The 21276-nt window shown below is 38.5% G+C and overlaps 1 protein-coding gene across 1 annotated transcript; it reads left to right on the top strand.

Annotated features, from left to right (window-relative positions):
• The first annotated feature begins 5495 nt into the window (after positions 1-5495).
• On the top strand, positions 5496-14697 carry FAM174A (family with sequence similarity 174 member A). The gene is made up of 3 exons (XM_054004353.1): positions 5496-5979; positions 10648-10782; positions 14224-14697. Exons 1-3 carry the CDS (start codon positions 5672-5674, stop codon positions 14243-14245), a joined length of 465 nt encoding a protein of 154 aa, XP_053860328.1. The 5' UTR covers positions 5496-5671; the 3' UTR covers positions 14246-14697.
• The last annotated feature ends 6579 nt before the right edge of the window (positions 14698-21276 follow it).

Below are 21276 nucleotides of genomic sequence, written 5' to 3'. Positions count from 1 at the left end.
GTTCATGATTTAAAATAAAAAGCATAAGGGTTTTTTTTCAGTAGCATTTTTTTTTTGTCCTCTTAATTACTTCATGTTCTTGAGCACAAGTAATTAGTCCTGGCACTATCAGAGCCCTTTGGTACCACAAGACCAAGAGGTAATAAGCAACATGAAAAAATAATTCTAAACATTATGGGATTTCTTAGTTCCTTCAAGGCATTTTGGCAAAAACTTACACAGAAATATAATCAATTATTTTAATTATGATAAGCATTTAGTGTAGGAATACCATGACAAGGACAAGAATAGAATAGAATAGAATAGAATAGAATAGAATAGAATAGAATAGAATAGAATAGAATAGAATAGAATAGTGGTGGTGTGTTTTTTATAGCTTTACAGTTGTTTTATTATGAAAGTTAGTTATTTGATGTTAGTTAGTTCCAGTGGTTTTGCCCAACGAACCCCCCATTCCTTCCCCTCACAATGGTTTGTCCCAAGTTGTTTACTCCTTAGTTTTCCCATCACTTGGCTGTCCCTCAAGTTGTCAATCTCCCTGTTCCATCCCCATTCTCTGTACCCCATTTGGTTTCCCTAATGGTTCAGTCCTGAGTTGTTTACCACAGTTTTCCCCACCAAAATGTATGTCAATCTACTTGTCAATCCACCTGTATACCTCTCTTGTTCCCTTGTCTTACCCGTCTGTCAAAGATAGCACACTCCTTTGGTTCTGGAGTGTTCCCTGTCTTTCACCCCTTCCTTGAAGCAGAATTGGATTGTAAGATTTGTTCCCTCCCTGTGTTGGCTTCTATTGGGGAGCCCTTACCCTGCACCCCTCCCCTAATGTCTTCCTATCGGTCAAAGGTTGTGTCCTCCCCGTGTTCCCCCTATCCTTTAAAAGTAGCCCCTTCAGGTTCAGATTTGTCACTTGCTCTGCCCTACTTCGAGATTAAATCCTTGGAGATACAGACAAGTGTCCTTCCCTTATTCCTCTGCCTCAGTTTCCTCGTGCTCTGTGCCTCTGCTGTGCTACCCACGCCACAGCAATCACCGCCACCCTCAACAGTCTCAGCAAAGACTTGGGGGCGGCCACTCGAGTGTCTGCCCTCTGGCCACAAGCGGGACAGCGAGCCGGCGAACCTCCATCCCGTGGCCACTGAGAGCCAGCCGCAGCTCCCTTCTCCTATCCCTCAACCCAGTTCCACCCATTTTCTTTGAGAATGTTCTATGACAATCACCCCTTCTTCGATAGAGGATTTGTCTGTGAGGCTTCTTCCCTCCCCCATGTTATCCCCACTGAATGTACTGAGTTCTGTACTCCTCCCTCCGTGTCTTCCCATTGGTTGTGTAATGTTTCCACCCCTCACACCCACTCCCTTTATATACCCTAGCCAGACCCCATTTCTTTGGCACTTGTCCCTGACCCGTCCCTGGAATAAGACTTCCTTGGACCCCGTATAAGTGTCCTCTCCTTCATTCCTTTGCCTCAGATCCTAGTACTGCTCTTGTGCAAGAGCTATCCACGTTGCTGCATACACCGCCACCTGAAAGTCTCGGCAGAGACCCCGGGGCGGCCCCTCTCGTGGTGCCCTCTGGCCACACAGGGAGACTGCTAGTCGGCGCCTTAACACTCCGTGGCTGCAGTGAGCGCTACATGAAATGGAATGGAATGGAATGGAATGGAATGGAATGGAATGGAATAGAATAGAATAGAATAGAATAGAATAGAATAGAATAGAATAGAATAGAATAGAATAGAATAGAATAGAATAGAATAGCAGATAGTCACTGGCTCTGTAACTGCACAGGTATAGGAAGTGCCATTCCATGTCTCCTCTGGAGCACATCTATGTGCAGCATCAGAATTCCATTCAAAACCTGGTTTTAGGCAGTATTTTTCAGCTTTCAAAATTCTTACCTGCACATTGTAGATACCACTTTTATGTTCAAGAAATTATACCATCTTTTTTACAAAGTTTTCTTTAAATAAAATAGCTCAATTAGTTTTGTCCAGAGCTAATGGACAAAATTGGACATTTCAAATAGACAGCTAATGGACATTTCAAATAACAATTATGTAGACCTAAATAGCTAGATTTTAAAGGCACCTATCTAAAAAGGCACTCAGCTGCATTCTAAAAAGCATTCAAGTATCAATTATGTATAAATATAAAATGAATCACTTTTTCTTAGAAAAGTTTACAAATATAGTTGTAAATTCTTTGCAGAGCATATTGTGCAATGATTTGCAACAGTCTGTAGTTAGTTTGCATATCATCGGGGAAGATTCATTAAAAGAAAAGAGATTTAACTGAGGTTTTTTAATTGATTACTCAAAAAGATTTCTGATCTATGCAAGGGGAAGTATAGATACATTTGGACAAAGAAGTCCTCAGATAGCATAAGTAATAGAGACTAGAACATGATTTAGAGACCTAAAGAACTGGATAGTTTCAGGGATTAAGAGCTTAATATAGTTTATAGGGCCAGCAGGCAGCATTCTCCTTGATAACCTATCAGAGCAGAAATGTGTGGTCACCTCTTAGGTCTTCATTTCTCAAAATCACCAGAAAGTCATTCCACAAGGACTTCATAAAGGATGAAAACAAACAACTTGAGATTGAGAGTGAGGTTAGCAAATACCAAGGTTGTGGGTTTGATGCTTGTATGGACCTTTCACTTAAGAATTGGACCTAATGATCCTTGTAGGCCCTTTCCAACACAGAATATTCTATGATATAGACAGACTGATAGTGGTGAGGGAAAAGGAAATAGATGTGTTGCCCTTTGGTGCTACAAGTATCAGGAACCAGATAATGACATTTTAGTTTGACTAGCTAAACAAGAAAAATAGAGAATATACAGAGCTCCTAAGTGCCTTTCTCCAAATTAGTTTCATTTTCTGATGAGAAGACCTCAGACATCCTTGACACCCAAATAATTGTGTAAAGTAATTTCTGTGCTCTTCCAATTAATCTGCAAGGTCTGTTTTATGGAAGTAAAAAAAACTGACTATTTTTGTTTTTCTCAAAGGTAAAACTCAAGTAAGCTCCATTATTTTTAATGGGCAATGTACCTGTCTCAGGGTCTTTCACTGGCACTCAAATTCTTATCTTTTAGGTATAAGACAAGAAAGTTCCATATTCCTTTAAGTAAAAAAGGTTCTACACTTTAACTCAGAATGGGGAAATAGAACTCTAAGACACATCTTTCAAAAGCTGCTGTATACCATAATGATCACAGGACATCACAATTTTTAAAAATTCTGTTTCCTGACTTTGTCTCTAACCAATAAATTAGACATCAATTATTAACAGTCAGGAATTCTTTAAAAAAAATCTAAAAATGACTGCCAGTTTCCACACACAGGTTTGAAGTTACATCACACTTCATTAAAAAATTGTCCTATAGCTCTCTTGAAGCAAATTTTTGTATTCAATTTTTTTTGATACAATTTTTTTGTATTTATACCTGACTTGAATATTGAACAAATCTATGCATTTCAATGATTAAACAACCCCCACCCCTCCCCCATACCAAAGAAACAAACAAATATTTAAGGACTTCAATAATTCTTTTTGTTTCAAAATAAACATAAATTGCTCTACTTTTTCGGTTTCTATCTGAAAACTCAAAGACTATATTAATCTGCTGATTATTAAGAGCACTAGCTTCTGATTTGGGAAAAAACCTTCAAAAAACAACTTTCCCCACACAGCACTAGAACCCTTGGTTTTAAGGATGGTAGTTTTGCCAAGAGGGTGTTTTAGAATACTAATATTGTGTTGCCGTAGTTTTTACTGGCCAAGGCAATCCTCTTTTCTTTTCCCCTAATGCTTTGCATCTGACATACAGTTTACCACACTGTATGTCATTGTAGTATCCTAAGTGAGCAACCCAGCACTGTTAGACTTTACACAGTCTGTGCATCAAGGATATTTCTATAGGACAATTTAACATCAGTGACTGTCTTTCTAAGAAAATTCTTCCTTGACTTTTGAATATAACACTTTCCTCTGTCATATGTCCCTGTATTGCACATAAGTTGCTTGGACTTGTCAAGAGAAAATATATCTCATGGTAATTCATAGGATAGAAGCAGGTTGATACATACTGGCAGTGGGAGGACCTGAATCTGGCAAGCTCTGTTGAAGTCATAAACCTTGTAAAAAGCTATCATGGAAGCTTATTCACATGCTACATCCCTACAGAACCTTCAGCAAAATCTGTTGTATAATCTGAAACATTATTCCCATTAAAGACCCACAATTTTTCAAGGGGGAGACACATGATAGTTTAATGTCTTACATGCTACTTAAATCAGTTTTACACTTTCCAAATTCAGACTAATTGTGTGACACAAGACCTTGAATATATTTTCTCAGTTAATAAACCACTAAACTTGTGAACTTGTTAGTAAGTTAACTAATCACTGTTTTTACAGTATCTGTATATGATTTTATATGATCCAATATGATTAATACACTGCTAAATTTAAGGCCTCTGGGATAATGAGTCTGCTTCTGAACAAAATCTGGTTGTTGCCCCTGTTACTGCAGATATATACCTGTACAAGGCTTTTTTCCTACTCTGGTATTTTATTCATTCCCTTCAACATAGTGACAAATGTCAAAGAGCTCACACCAATATGGATTTCTCATTCTATAGGCACACTATATCCGTGAAATCTTTGCTGAAGTATACTGTAGCAAACCAAGTAAACAAACAAGCCAATAAAAAGAATCTTATAATGGATTCTAACAACTAAAGGATTATCCTTTAGGATATCCTAAAGAATTATCATGACAGTGTTTAGTTGAGGAACAATGAGACACAAAAGCAATAAAATTTATGGAGAGTTACTCCATAGCATCACCCTAAGTCAGGGTCTTGTCATTCATGTTCACTGGCTTTGTAATACACTGACTGCTGCATCACCTTCGGCTGTGGTCCGTCTAGACACAGCCCTTTTCTGGTCTTTCAACCACTGGACCACAGCTAAAGCAAAAATTAGAGTTTTCAGGACCTACCACTTTCCAAACCATCCTTTTGTTTTATTGTTGAGGAATTGTTTTTATTGTTTTATTTGTTTTATTGTTGAGGAATACGTCTGCTGCAGGTAGCTCGGTAGCATCGGAGGACCAGGTCCTGCACCGTTAACAAACAAACAGGACATCACAGACTGCTGTGGGAAACCCGATCTGATTGTGTGAGTGGGGTGTGTGGGGAAATAAGCGGGAACACATCGGGTCACTAGAGCCGCCGCTGCGAAGGCGGCTTCGGTGTCAGCAGTAGCAGCTCTGCCATGGGGAAGCGGCTGCCAGGGAGTCTCATAAATGGTCACACTGGGAAGTTTCCTTAACATTTCTGCTGTCACTAAAGTCAGTTATAAAATTCCCGTTCTTTTGTACATAGAATCAGGCTAAAACAGAGGACTGGTTAAAAAAAAAAAAAAAAACAAAACAAAAAAAAAAACAAAACCCTACCCCGCTTTAAATTTGTTACATTCGAAGTAGCCCCTCACTCGCGCCCAAGCGCTCTTGACCACCCACAGAAAAAGGGCGGTGCCCTCGAAAGAGATGCAGCGACACGGAGATGGGAATGCAGGGGCTTCCGCTTCCGGCGGCCGAGTGACGGCGGCAGAGCACGGCCGCACTGCGCGGCCGTGCTGGGCGGGAGGCAGGGGAAGATGCGGTCGCCGGCGCTGCCGCGGCTGCTGGTGGGGCCGCTGCTGATGTTGCTGGTGCTGCTGGAAGCCGCCCGCTGCAAGGAGGCTGCGGCCCCGCGCCCGCGGGACGCCACCACCGCTTCCCCGCGCCCAACGGAGGCGCCCGGCGGGGCCGCCACACGAAGCAGCAGCAACAGTAGCAGCAGCAGCCGCCTGGCCGAGGTGTCGGCGCCGCCCGAGCAGGGCCAGCCTATGACCCAGCGCGCCCTGTCCGTGCTGGTGCTGTCCAGCGCCGCCCTCATCGTCTACTTCGTGATCCGGACCGTGCGGTGAGGGCGGGGAGCGGGCGTGTGGGCGCGGGGGCCGCAGCTGCGCGGTAGGGGCTGTGGAGCGTGTCGGCCCCGCGCCTCCTGAGGGGTCGGCGAGTAGCGCCCGACTGCTCTGGGAAGCTCCCGGTGCCTCCTCCCCGGTGTGGGCGGGGAGCAGCTCGGTCTGCTCCGCTCACGTCACGGCACGTCACCGAGAATCTCACATCAGTGTTGGGTTTTTCCCAACTCCCTCCTGTGCCCTCTGGGTGGGCTTGTCACTGCTGGCGTCCCTCAGCCCACGTAAATTTATTTTGTATGTTCTTACAGTGAATTCTGGCCAGTTGGCAAACTTCTGTGTCGCTAAACTACCAAAGTTGTCCTCCCCGACTTTGTCAATAAACACCTTTCTTCTATGCTTTCTTTTACGGTAAAATTAACCTATTTTGTGTCTTTTTAAGAAAAGGGCCCTTAAAAAGCTTGCTACCACTTAGCTGCCTTTCTGTTTCTCATGGAAACTATTCTCCATGTACCTCAATGTGCTTTTGCAGTCAAGTACAGTGTTTGTCACTGTATTTTTTTGTCCTGGTAGTTTTACTTCTCTTTCTCATGCTTTAATAACTTGAATTCTTCAGAGCAAGGCCCAAATGTATGATTATGCATAAAGCACCTCAATTATGGAGCAAGTTCTCCATCTACTTTTCATTACATTTAGATATACCCATTGTGTCTAATATCTGCATCATTTAGTTTAGAAAGGCAGTTGAAGGACTGTTTTGTGTATGTCATGTACTAAGAAATACAGTCCAAGTAAACTAGGATATTTTGATTGTTCCATACATCTTACAAATCACTCTTGAGAAGCCTTGAGGGCACTTCTCAGTGTTAGTATGTCTTGTAACACGAGCCTGTTGGATTTGGAGATGTGAGTAGTACTGTGGAAAGGCCAAATAAATAAATAAGTAAATAAAAGTCTGTCATTGCAGGAGCTGGAGAGAAAAATAATCATCTATTGCCATTATTTTCTGGATGAGTGGTAATTACTTGATATTCTGCTTTTGGCAGTAGGATGCTGTTCTGCATTTGCAACTGGAGTGCTGTCTTCTAGGTGCTACTGTAAACTGGAAGCTTTACACCTCACATTATTTTGTAATTCCGTGGCATCTTGCTTCTGAATTTTGGAATAGGTAAAGTGTATGTTTTTGAATTCGAACTTGTAGCTGAAATGTTCTTGGCAATTATATACAAAATGTAAGGATTAAGTGCAAATGACCTGGTTTTTGGATACGTTTCCTTGGCATGAAGACATATCTTATTGTAAGACATAAAAACTTTTTTCAAACTTTCTGACAAGTTGCCTGCCTGGTGTATGAAAGGAAGAAAGTGAGTGTAGTGTCTCTGGATTTTAGTAAGGCTTTTGGTGCTTTTCTTCACAGTACCCTTCTGGACAAGCTCTGCAGCTGTAGGGTGAGCAAATTTGTGGTGCACTGGTAGAAGGGACCACTAAATGACAGGGCTCATAGGGTTGTAGTAAGGAGGGTTGCATCAGGCTGGTGCCCAGTCACCAGTGTTGCTCCTCAGGGCTCTCAGTTCTAGGGCTAGCTTTGCTCAATACTCTTACCTGGAGACAGGAGTTGAATGGGCCATTAGCAGGTTTGCTGATGACACCAAACTGGGAGGTGCAGTTGGCTGTCTCAAGGTGCAAGAGGCCTTGCAAGGGATCTAGATAGATTGGCGCATTGGGCAATCACCAGTGGCAGGACATGCAATAAGAACAAATGCTGGGCTTTGCAGCTGAACAGGACACTAGTTTTACTTGGGAGAGAAGTGACTGCAGAGCAGCCATGCAGAGAGAGATCTCAGGGTGCTGGTTGACAGCAAGCTCAGTGTGAGCCAACATGTGCCCTGGCAGCCAAGAGGGCAACTTCACACTTGGGTGCATCTCAGACAGCACAGCCAAACAGTCAAGAGAGGAGATTGTCCAGCTGTATTCAGCATTGTCATGGCCTTCTTGTGAGTAACTGTGTACAGTAAGAAGCGTACTGAGGCACATGAATACAACCAGACTGAGGAACCAAGCTGGAGAAAGAGCTGGAGGGCCTGTCCTCTGAGGAGCAGCTGAGGACTGAGTTTGTCTACTTTGGAGAAGATGAGGCCTGAGGGGTGATATCATTGCTCCCTGAGGTCCCATTGGTCCCTGACGAAGGAGATGCTTATCCCTTCTTGCTGAGATCCAGCTATAGGATGCATGGGAATGATTCAGAGTTGCACCAAGAGAGGTATAACTTGGACATTAGGAAGCATTTTTTTTACTGCTAGGGTGGTCAATGACTGGAACAGGCTTCTTAGAAAGGGGATCAGTGTTAAGAAGCATTTGGACAATACCCATGGTACCATGCTTTAAATTTTGGATTGATCAGGCAGTTGACTTGATAGTAGTTGTAGGTCCCTTCCAACTGAGCAGTTGTCAGTCACAGAGTAAAAGATCTTAAGTTATTTTTGTTAAGACTCAGGACACTGCTTTAGAGTCATATCTGTGATCATACATGCATGTTGCGTAAGCATCTCCAGTATTCCTGTAGCTGTAGTTTTTTAACTACTTCTTAGATAGGGAAGGGTTTGAGTCACAAGTGATTAGTGTATCTTTTTTCAGCAGGATTTGCTTGAATCTAAAATCTGTGCCAGGTTTGTGATAAGTTTTATTTGCATTTTCTGCAATCTAGACATTTGCTATGACTGTCTTAGGTTACTCTCAAATCACAGTAGCTACTCACTTTCCATTTTAACCCATTAAGGGAAAAAGATAAAATGTAAAGTGAGATTGATAGAAATATTGATGGTGTGAGTAGCATGTACTGGGTCTTCTTAATTTCTTTTTTGTGTGTGTGTGTGTTTAAAAAAGTTTCTTATCTCCTAGGATATCCATAATGCTTGTCCTAGTCCCAATTGCTTAGCTTCTTTAGTGAAAACGAAAGGCATAACATGTAAGAAACAACCACATTTTTCATCCTACTGTAATCTTAAAAAAGTTTTAGAATTTTATTGATGGTGCTTTGAAGTGTACAATTTCTTTCCATGTTGATGAATAAAGAACAGATGAAATAAATTAAGAACATGGAAGGGACTTTGTCTTGAACTGAAAGGTGAAATTTTTGGTTTTGATACTAGCCTTAGCTTTAATGAGAAAGCTGGGTATTTGTTCTGGTGTAAAGCACTTATGTGTCTGGGATAACAGTTGCTGCATTTTCACATCATAATTGAGAGTGGAAGAAATGGCCATGTTGATTATTATAACATTAGAAATTGGAGAACTTTGAATAATGGTATGTATTTCATCTCTTTCCCATTCTTACAAGGTTATATTTATTTCTCAGTTCCAAAAGGAGATATATATTATACATTGGAGCACAGTGAAAAGATAAACCAAGACTGAATGCTATTGTGTGTTCTTTCAAGAAGGGTATTTAAACAAGTTGTGTAAGTACACTAGAGTTTCAGGATAGGATTTGAAGCTGACAATCTCATTATTGTATTTGGTATCGCTTACAAGATAGTTAAAATGGTGCCTAAATGTGGGACAGAGAAGTCACTATTCACAATATACAACAGTATAATGTATTATAAGTAATATAATAGCAGTACTATAATACTGTAATATATTAATAATTTTTTATATTAGCTCAGAAATACTTTGTGTTGAATTTCCTGAATGTTGTAAACATGTTTTGTAGGCACCTAGCTTGGGGTTGTAAATTCTAGAGTTTCTAAATGAAAGACCTGTTACCACCTTTGCGTTTAGCACTAAGTACCTAGACATAAATTCTTTTTTTTAAAGTCCTATAGCTTTCATGTAGTTGTTAGCCAGTTACTGAAAGTGACTCTGTCAGCATTCTGTAAACAAATGCCTTTGCCCAGTGTTTGGTGAGTTCTGGAACTTGAGCAAGGCTTGTTCCATGGATTAAGGAGTAGTTCTGGAAAACCAAATGGAATGGTTCATTGTGTGGGTGATGCACATGGGACCCAGGCCCATGCAGCAAAGCTGTAGAGAGTGAGAAAAGCAGATGCAGACAGTCTGCTTGTCTGTGATAAGCACTGTGCCTTAATCCTGAAACATGAGTTACTGGCTCTTCCTTCTGTGTTTTGTGAAGCAGACAAGACATTGACTCTACAAGATCTACCTTATTCTAAAGTGTAATTATAGATCATTTTCTAAACTTGATATCTATAAAAGACTTCATAAATTATAATAAAAATTTCTAGTGTCAGCCATGACTTGTGTTATAGCTTTGCTATAGCTGTATTTGGTTTCTACCTGATTTGATCTGCTCTTCTTTACAAATGCACAAGACACATAGAAAATATGTAGCAAGGCAATTTTTTTCTCAGTAGAAGTATGCTTTTGCGTATATTTTTTATGTGGCTCTTATATTTAGGTGTTAAGTGCTGTTTTCGTGTTCACTATATTAATACTATATAAAATTACAGATGACACTCTTAGTGGCCTTAATCATTTCATGTAAACTGTTGACACTTAGAATTGTCTGACCTCTGAATTTCATAGAGCTAAGTGTGTACACTTATCATAGATTTTAGAAAACTTACACTAAGTATGAATATAGCAGTATTTTACATTATTGGATCAGAAAGTAGCAAAATATTTACATTACTTGAATGTTTTAAAATATTTTTCAGACTCAGAAGGCAAAACAGAAAAACCCGAAGATATGGAGTTTTGGATACGAACATAGAAAACATGGAGCTGACCCCATTAGAACAAGATGATGATGATGATGATACAACACTATTTGATGCCAGCCATCCTCGAAGGTTTGTATTTAGAACCTGAATGTACTTCTAGCCATAGAAGTGAAGGAGTGTGGGTGATAAGCAGTTTCTCTGAGAAAGCTCACTACTGTGTTTCATATGCATAGTTGGAGAAGGGATGTCAAGATCACTTGAATTTTACATGGGCAAGAATTTAGTGGGCAAGAAGATAAACACCATTTGTCTTCAACATGTGAGTCTCAGAGAAATGGAGAGGAAGGTAGGATATTTTTGTTACAAATTCAGTGTCATTGAAGCTAATGTTAAGTCAACAACTAGGTTTTACCTTTCTCTTTTCTTTTTTTTTTCCTAATTTGGAGGCTCTTCAGTTTTTCCTGTATATTCTCACCTATGAGTTCTGCTTCAAGCAGCTTTGCTTCATTCTGCTATCTTATTGCTAAATAGTCAGCAGTTAGTTGATGATGATCCTGCACCAGGTTTTACATTTGATATTGCTGCACTGAAATATTAATATTCTTAAGCTATTCTTGGAAACTTTGTAGATACAGGAAAATATTGTTGTATTTTGTTTGAACTTCCAAAACCAAATTTTGTTTGAACTTTCGTTCTGTTTCCTTAGTGTCCTTAAACATGATCAATTAAAATTTAAATTTATGTAATTCACACTTAAAGTTTTTCCTTATTGAGTAATGCCATCACATTGCATGTGTGAAGATACAGTAAAAAAAAAAAAAATTGATGGGATTATCATAGTTCATAGTAAGGGCTACTTGACTACTGTCAAGTATCAGAAGAGATCAGATGAATTCTTCCAGTCACAGCAAGTAATTGATTCACACTGCTTAATGTGAAATCAGATTCAAATCTCAAGCAAAACGGTTTGATAAATGCAATACATGATGTCACGAATTAAAAGTATTAGAGTAATAAGTCAGGTATTCTACAGTTTATCAGGAGGAACTTTGGATGCAGTTCTGGCACTTGAAGAGAAATGTTCAGTCTGCTTTAACTTTGTCTCCTTAATGAGAATCTTTCTGATTTAATTTTTTTTTTGTTAGTCAAAGCCTCTCTTGATTTTTTTTCTCCCCCGTACACTAGATTAAAATAGCTAGAGTATCTCAACTTAGCATTCCTCTGCATTTCAGAATTATGTGTCATTTACCATTATATATATACACATATATATACACATTACCATTTTATATATATATATAAAAAACATAATAGGTAATTGTCACATTATATCCAGGAATTCCCTCAATGTCTTCCTTAAGTCTTTTAGCTTCTGTTGTAATTCAGCATACTTTTTGACAGTGAGGTATTTGATGACAAGTTAACATGATACTCTTTATAAATGCTTATTTACAGGAATATCAACTATGTTTTTAAATAGGAAGTAAAATGATAATGTAGGTTGTCATCATTAACAAACAGTATTACACAATTATAACTTTCAGAGAGCCTATTTCTGATTTTTCTGCTTTCCTGTTTCCTAAACATTTCATTTTGAGGGAGAAGAAAAATTTGTTGAAATATTTCACAGTAGAAGTATCTAAACTCTTGTTTCAATAGTGCTCTGAAAGTATGTGCCTAAATTATTGAAGTCCTTATTTTGATACTGGGAACTCAGGAAAACAAGGACTTAAATTAGGTTTAGTGAAGATGGTGAATTTTCTCTGGTTTTGTATATTGATATCTTCCTGTGTTCTCTTTAACGGGGAGAAGCTCTTAAAATTTTAAGAGCTACTTTTTATTTGAAATGGTGTTCATGTGTAGGATGAAAGCAGTGCTGAACAATGTGAATTTACTCCACAAATTTCTGTAGAGCAGCTTGATGAAATGGTGTTCAAACTTTGCAAAGATACATCAATGCTGGGAGGATAGTTTTGAAAACTAGAGTACTTGAATTATTTTATTTTTTTTAATCTTGATTGGGAATGTACTTTTTAAAGTTAATTTATTATCCCTTGTTTCAACTTGTTTGCATCTGCACTGAAGCTTAGTAATCAGTCTTCACATTACTGCTTAATCACAATGTCCAAAGGGAATACAAAATGCATAAGTAAGCAAAGACAGCTTGATGCTGAGGACAACATCATGAAAATGATACTCACATATTCTTGGGAGATGTCATTAAACTTTATTCTGACATTTATAGTAATTCAGAGGTATGGTTGATTGGGTTTTTTTTGAGGTAGCTTAAATATATAGTCAGGCCTGGAACCTGGGAACAAGGAAGAGAGGCTTTTAGTAAACTAAACATTTTGAGTTTAGTGCTTTGTCAAGTAAAGAACAGTTGCAGTTTTATTTAACTTAGACTCAACAGTTGAGCTTATTTAGTGCTTAAGTTTTTTTCCGTCACAACTCATAACGGAAGGCACTAAAAAAACATTGCAGTTACAGGAAATTCTTATCTCCATGTTCACTTACATTTGTTATTGACATCCAAGTAGTCAAGTTTTAGTATATATATAAAAATATTGTTATATATATAAAAATATGTCTTTTTTCCTATTTTCTCTGTGATGTTTTAAAAGACTGTAGTAGTACCCAGTCTGCTTTCATTTTTCTTGCTTGAAAATATCAAGCTTTTTTTAAGGTGATACTCTACAGGATAGTATGCCTATATTAGAAATCCCTATAGGCTTATTTTGGGTTAGCTGTTAACTGTATTAGGCCCTTTGCAGGACTAGGCATAGAAACTTACTTCTCTCCTAAAAATCACCATGATAGTGTTAGTATACTGGTGTCCAGATACATTACTGCTTTCAAGGGTTGCTGTTTCCTTTCAGAGCTACATGAAAAAAGGTCCCCAGTGCCCTCAGCTGTAACATAGACACAATTTAAGTGTACTCTCACTGTCATCATCATCCATGTTACCAGTCTCTGTGCTGCTGCTGTTTGGGACAGTTTACCAAAACAGTAGGTTTTAGCCATTTTGCTCAATAGCTTACTATTAAATGCCCAAGTGTAAAATTCTAGCTCTTGGTCTCTTGCAATACAACTTTACATACATGGTAACTGAGGAGCAGTTATTATCACATCTTTGTTTTTCAAAATTATATCACACTACTAGTTTAAAATCCTCATTGAGTGACTTCACACAGAAACTACTTGGTCAGTGCTGCAAGGCACAAGGAGAGGAATTTACTCAATTTATTTATAGTATTCCATAACTGGAATACTACCAAGACTTGACAGAGTTTCAGTAGGAACTCAGGAGCCTTGAAAATTCAAAAATACATTCATCATGGTAAATCCCTTTTTATTTTTGTAAATGAGTTGTCTCTCTATTTGGAAAGGTTAAATGAATGCAGGTTTATGATACTTTGCTTCACAGTAATACGGTAACTATGAGTTTTTCCAGTCAAATATGTCATGTCTCTCTGGATTCTTCCATAATGTGTAATCTTGAAAAATGTAGGCTAAATTCACCTTGAAACAGGGCATTTCAGATTAATGCATCTGTTTCTTCTATTGTAGAGAAGTACGTGCCTTTCAATGAAAGAACTTAATCTTAGAACCAGAGAAGGAGGCTGCTTCATGGGAGAAATAAGAAGCAAGAGGGTATGCAAGTGGGGGGGGACTAATTTAATTTGTGTATTTTATGGCATCCTTAATATCTTGCAATAAGTAATGTATCAATTTGTTGTATCTTTTTTGTATATAGAGATTCTCAATGTATAGCCTATGGGGAGAGAGTACTAACTGCACTAAGATAAAAACCTATTTGAAAGGCAGATTACTTGTAAAACAGGGTATTTTTGCTTGTTACAAGTCTTGTATGCCATTAAGTGTGGTGTACACTTTTTTTCTACAGTAACCTGGAATGTTAATTTTTTCTTCTGATATTAAATTGTAAGTAAATAAAGCCACTGTGGACTTCTCAGAATTGTTAGAACATGATTTTAATTGAGGAGATGATTTACTGTTTACCAATAAAAAGCTAAACCACTGCCTTCTGTGTTGAGAATTTAAAAAACTGAATTAACATGTTTTGTTCATGTAAACTTCAGTGGAAAAATAAAATGTGTTTACAGTGTTCCTAGCACTTAGTGTGATACTCCAACATTATAAATTTTAAGGATACTTGGGATATTAATGTAATTATGTAAAGCATGGTATTGCAACATCATCCTGTTGAGACTCCTGATTGCAACTGTTGAGTTAATTTTTTGTGAGGTCTCTCTTCAACTTGTGTGAACAGATGTGGCTCAGTGACTTTAGGGTGTTGCTGTATGATGTCAGTATTCAGATCTGTAGTGAAGCAGAGATAAGCCTTTGGGAAAATTCTAAATATTCTGTAACTCTAAAATGAAACACTGACATCAGAAGCAGCTAACTGAAGTGTGTGGTAGCTCTTTCATGAATGTAGTTGACATACAGTAGTTATGTTTAGTTTTCGGCTAGTGCCATAAAAATTATTAGAACAGTCTTTAAGACCTGGAAGATATACTTTTTTAAATGTATTGCAGTTTCCACCATAATCTTGATAATGTAGACAAAATGTTCAAATTCTAGTTTAGAATTAATGTGTACATTTTTTGGTATTCCATTTATCCATATATTTCAAAGTATAAGTTTGGTACAGCAGTAATGGGGGTGAACATGTATCCTCAAAGTACCTAAGTTATGGGCTACAGAGAAGGAGGAATAATTTTTCTTGATTCTTCATCCTCTTGGTGTTTGAACAAAATTGGAGTACTTTTCTTTGAGGTAATTTCTGCAGTGATAGGGTGGGGAGGGAGTCTGCTGTAGATTTTCTTTACTTCTACCAGCTGAAATAAAGTAGAATATATTGTTATAAGAGTAGAATATTTTGTTATATTGAAACCTTCTTACTTGCTCTAGTAACAGCTTAGATGAGGTCAAATCAGCCTCCCAAGGTAATTTTCACCTACAGCTGCCCATGTGCCACATAGAGTGGGGAAATAGTTTGTATTTACAATAAATGCAAGTCTTTATATTGCTTCCTGTTGTACCTAACTTCTTCTGCCTATATGTAAAGATAAAACTGAAATGGAAACACAGCACTAATTCTTGGAACTGCTTGGTTGAGGAATCTGGAGACATAGTAAAGAATACCTGGGTTGTAGACTGCAGGTGAGGGAATAGTAAATGATAGAAAGCAAAGTATGCTGTTTCCATATATAAAGGGGACCATCAGTATTAAACATAATTGAAATCTTTTAGAAGTATAGACTGTCCTCCTGACATCCTAGAATTCAAACCTATAGAATCTTTCTAGGCTTTGAGCCACCTGAGGAGGTGTTACCCTTGTTATGCACAGATATTTGAACTGTTTAAGCAAGTTAAAATCACTGGAAATGCAATCAATCTTTAAACTCTTGTATATGCTGCAGGTAAACCTTGATGTTTTCCTGCAGAAAAAAACAAAATGGAACAGATTATTTATGTTTCCAAGCAAATTTTCTGGTGGAAAAAAAAAAAAACCAATCACAAATTTTCTCAAAAATTTTATATAGGCTTATTTCATCTATGCCTCCAAAATTATGAGGCTCTATTTACAGGAAAACCATCTGTAAAGCAATCATACAACATAAGTTTTGGAACAGTTTTGATTTCTGATATGTTTAATACCATGTGGTTGATGGAGCAAACTTCCTTGGCCTTACTCAGCTTGTATCTAATTTAAGTAGCTGAATTGGTTCTCATTGCATTTGCAAACACTAGTTAGAAAATAATCATGGTTTTGTATGTCTTGGTCTAACAGTTGTAAATTGCAGCTGTGAGTTATGTACAGCCCCTGTTGATAGGTGCAACACCATCAGTACCATGTCCAACTACTTGTTAAAAGCTGTTCTTAGAGCTTTTCTAACACACTTTCAAAAATTTGGGAAAGAATATGCCACCACAGTGGCCAGTAACTGACCTGTGCATAAACCAAACTAAGTTTATTTCAAGCTTATTTATCACTTTAAAAAAAAAGATTAAAAATATGAAGAGAAGTAATTATGAAATGTGTATCTGAGTAGCTGTGTATGGCAAGTTTTATCCCCATTTGAACTAAAATATTAATAGGCCAGTAAAGAAAGTGAGCTGATCTGCTGATGTGAAATTCCTTGAAGATAGGAGATAACCCAAGTTTAATGAGAAATAAACTGGGAGAGGCTAGATTTCTTCTATAACTTGAATTTCTGAAGACAGAAAATGGAATTTGGACAGAAATCCTGTAAGATTGAAAAAAGAATAAGGTTTAAAGATACTTTTACAATTTTTACAGTATTAAAGCTATCACAGCAGATCTATTACTGTTTGTTAGGGCTTTGTGACTTTTTTCCTTCACTACTGTAATTTGAGGCATGGCTTGTACAAGAATATGTAGCTCCTGATCGAGTTTGAATATATTAGTTCAGTGCAATGGAGCAGGCACCCTGTGATGTCATGAATGAGTCCAAGCACGAGAAATCCATGTGACTGAAGAGGCAGAAAGCATTTTTATTTTTTGTGTTGACCAGTAAGAGCCAGGAACAATCTTTTAATATGTAGGCCAACTGAAAAACTTTAGTCTCAAAAGACCCAGTATGAGTGGATTGCTTCATAGTTTTGGAATAGAATTCTGTTTGCTTCAGGTGTCTTGTTTCATGGTACTACTGATGATGGTATTCCAAACTGTTAACTGTTAAACCTCTGCAGAATTGATACAACTCTCTGGAGTGGTGTCCTCTGATGAGATTTTTGTGTGATTTTTCTCTGTCCACAATTACTCATCATTTCCAAGGGGCTTGCACTCTATTTAGCTTCCATCTTGAAACATTCTTTTTCTAAGAAATGATAAAGTAAGAAGATTTCTTCAAGGTATTATCAGGATGGATGGATAAGTTTGAGATTTTACTACAAGATACAAAGAAGGTTCTTAAATCATAAAATCTTTTGTGTGTAATTTTCTGCTTTCTTCAGCTGGGAAAGTATGAGCTTATATTTCAATAAGCCTTTTCAATACTTATGGCAGTATGCCTTGCATAAAATGCAATATATAATGTTTTCCTAAGTGATGTGGGCATATGAATCAAATGGACAGTAAGTAAATTTGCTGTCGCAACTAATCTAGGAGAAGCTGTGAACTCCCTCAAGTGTAGAGAGACTTTACAGATCTGATTAGACTATGGAGCAGGATAATCACCAGACGTATGAAATTTAATAAAGAGCAAGTGTTGGATTCTCCAACTGAAATGAGATAAAAATACATACAAACTGGGAGACAAGAGGCTGAAGACCAGCTCTGCAGAAAGATATCTGGGGATTTGAGTTAATGGCAAGTTGAATAGGAGTCAGCAGCACCCTGTCAGCCAATGGGCCAACTGTGTCCTGGGATGCATCTGGGCAAGGGAGGGGCTTGTCCCACTCTGCTCTGTTTTGAGCATCACAATATGAGAAGGACAGGGAATTGCTGCTTTGTTCAACTTGAAGAAGAGAAGGCAGCAGGCAAGAGGGGCAGCAGAGTGGGAGATAATGTCTCTGCTGACCAGTGAAAGGGCAGATGGGATGGGAATGAGGTTGAATCCAGCAGATTTCAGGTTGGACATATGGCATAGTCTGAGTTCAAAAGTTATGCCAGAGTTCCTTTTGATACTTGTTTGTATCAATCTAGATAATGGGCACTTTGTTTATCAGTTTTCTTTCCTAAGCTTCATCCTATTTAATACAAACAAGCATTCATTCATATTAGCGTCAGAAAATTTGGTCCATAAAGACAGAGGATGAAACAGTACACATTCTCACTCAAGCATTTAATTGTTCACGTTTTAAAGAAAAGTCAGTGTCAGTTCAACTGCTGACTGGATCATGCATTGTATAAAGAAGTACTCATTTTTAAGAAATAAATTCTTTATTATTCCAGAGCTTTTTCTGAAAAAAAGAAAATAAATCCAGCCAAAAGCCTGTAGGTAAGGTAAATGGCATTTATGAGGATCCTTAATGAAACTTCTTCAATTGAAAGGTCTATAGGCCATATTTTGAACCTTGGGAGATTTCACAGGGAATATGTTTGCGCTGATATTACTCCTTTTACCTGCCTTGGGCATTGCCCAAAAAGAGATGTGTGACTGTGTGGATTTCTATTCGGACCAAATACAGTAATTTTTATTCTGTGCTCTGATAGAGTCCAAAGGCCTCTCACCTTTCTGAACAGAAAACACAGTTTTAAAAAGATAACAAAGTTTTACAAATTAAACCTGCTGAATCAAAGCAGACATATATACATCAGCATTTTTGTGATGTTTCTGAAAGTTAATAGTACACTTCCAGTAAGAAGATTGCTCAAATAGGTGGTGAAATTTAATTCAAAGTTTAACTGTCCATTCTATCCGATCTTTAATTTTGCCTTTCCTGATATGAAATCTAAATCTTGTTTCTAGTGATTTTAAGCCTATTGCATTGAAGCTACAGTGAATGGTAAATTTGTTCTATTGCAGATCTGCCATTTCTTTCAAGATCATTATATTGCCTCTCCATCTTGTCCGAACACAACACTCTCAGTTTCTTTCCTCTTGTATTGGTTTTGCATTGGTTTTGGTAGGAGGGGATGCTACAGGGCTGGCTCCTGTGAGAAACTGCTAGAAGCTTCCATCATGTTTAGCAGAGCCAATCCCTGGTGTCTACAAAGATAAATATGCTGCTGGGCCAGTTAGAAATGGTGGTAATGCCTCTTAAAACACATTTAAGAAGAAAGATAAACAAAAAGTTGTTGCACAGTTTTAATTCCAACCAGAGGAGAGCAGGGTGAGAACATGTGAGAAGAACAACTATGCAGACCACAAGGTCAGTGGAGAAGGAGAGGGAGAAGACGCACCGGTTGCTGGAGCTGAGATTCATCTGCCAGCTGTGGTGAAGACCATGGTGAAGCAGCTGTGCTCCTGCAGCCCATGGAGGTCCATGGGGATGTAGAGATCCACCTGCAGCCCATGGAAGAGCCTCCACCAAAACTGGTGGATGTCTGGGAGGAAGCTGTGATCCTGTGGGAGATCTGTGGAGAGAGGAGCTGTGTTCCAGCTCCTATGCTGGAACAGCCTGTCCTTGAGGGACTTCACCACATGGCAGAGTGACCCATGCTGCAGCAGTTTTGGAAAGACACCTGCCTGTGGGATGGACTCACATTGCAGCAGTTCACAGGGAGCTGTTGCTTGTGAGATGGAGCCATGTCAGAGAAGTTCGTGGACAACTGTCTCCTATGGGAGAGACCCTATGATGCATTAGTGGAATGCTCCTCTTCCTAAGCAGCAGGAGAAGCCACAGGAGATGAACTGATCGTTCCATGTCTCTTTGCACCACTGGGGTAGGAGATAGAGCTGAGAAGGATGCAGGGGTGGGAAGAAGGTGGTTTTAAGGGCTTGTTTCACTTCTCATTATCCTGCTCTGATTTTTTTTTTCATTATCCTGCTCTGATTTATTTTTTCTTTTGGGGTGTGTTTTTGGGTTTTTTTGGTTTTTTTTTTTTTGTTTGGTTGGTTTTTTTTGTTTTGTTTTTGTTTTTGTTTGTTTGTTTGTTTGTTTGTTAGTAATAAATTCACTTAATATCCCTAAGTTGAGCCTGTTTTGCCCATTATGGTATTTGATGAGGTGTCTCTCCTGGTCCTTATCTCAACCTATGAACTCTTTGTTATATTTTCTCTCCTGTGTCCAGCTGCAGAGGGAAGTTAATGAACGGCTTTCATTGGTGCCTGGCATCTGACCCAGGTTGATCCACAGCACCTCCCAAGATAGTTATAATTGACAAACCTGCTTAGTATGCCTGCAAATCCTTCATCTAAGTCATCTGTGAAGACATTGAAGAGTGCTGGGTCTGGAATGGAGGTCTGTGGAACGCCACTAGTGACAGATCACCAGCACCCCATTCATTGTCACCCATTGTGCCCAACCTATGAGCCAGTTGCTGTGCTTGTGATGATGCGTTTATCCAGCTGAGTACTGACATTTTGTCCAAGACACTGTGAAAAACAGCACTGATGACTACAGAAATCAACAAAGATTACATTAACTGTCTTCCCTTGATCGATGAAGTGGAGAATCTTGTCATGAATGGCTATCAGTAGAACTTTCCCCTTATAAACCCATGCTGGCTGCGAATGATGACTGTGATGTCCTTCAGGTATTTTTCAATAATTCACAGAATAATCTTCTCCAAATTTTGCCAGGCACTGAGGTGAGACTGACAGGTGAGTAGTTACCAGGGTCATTCCTCTTGCCCTTCTTGAAAATTGGGATGTTAGCCACCTTTCAGTCATCTGGGAACTTCTATGATTCTGTGTTTCTGTGATTATATGGTGATAGAAACACATACAAAGGCTGTGCAGCTCTCATACTTTTGGTCTTGAGTAGTATAAATAATTTCCCTTCCTCCCCTACCTATATAAAAGATAAGTTACCACATTTTCAATTTTAGCTCTCTAAATAAATTCAGTTGACTTAGAGCCTTAGATTTTGTAGCAGCTTCAGAACCATTTGATACTAGAAAGTATAATGTAGAAAATAGGGTTCTAAATTTAATATGGGTATTAATAATGGGTACATTATTAT

This window comes from Vidua macroura, chromosome Z (assembly GCF_024509145.1).
Source record: "Vidua macroura isolate BioBank_ID:100142 chromosome Z, ASM2450914v1, whole genome shotgun sequence".
In the NCBI taxonomy this organism is placed as follows: Eukaryota; Metazoa; Chordata; class Aves; order Passeriformes; family Viduidae; genus Vidua; species Vidua macroura.
This window is presented reverse-complemented; position numbering and strand designations above follow the sequence as displayed.

Excerpts from the sequence above, each read along its gene's own strand:
- FAM174A (XM_054004353.1), top strand. The coding sequence starts at position 5,672 with ATGCGGTCGCCGGCGCTGCCGCGGCTGCTGGTGGGGCCGCTGCTGATG. Across the intron at positions 5,980-10,647 it reads TTCGTGATCCGGACCGTGCG|ACTCAGAAGGCAAAACAGAA; the intron begins GTGAGGGCGGGG and ends AATATTTTTCAG. Across the intron at positions 10,783-14,223 it reads GATGCCAGCCATCCTCGAAG|AGAAGTACGTGCCTTTCAAT; the intron begins GTTTGTATTTAG and ends CTTCTATTGTAG.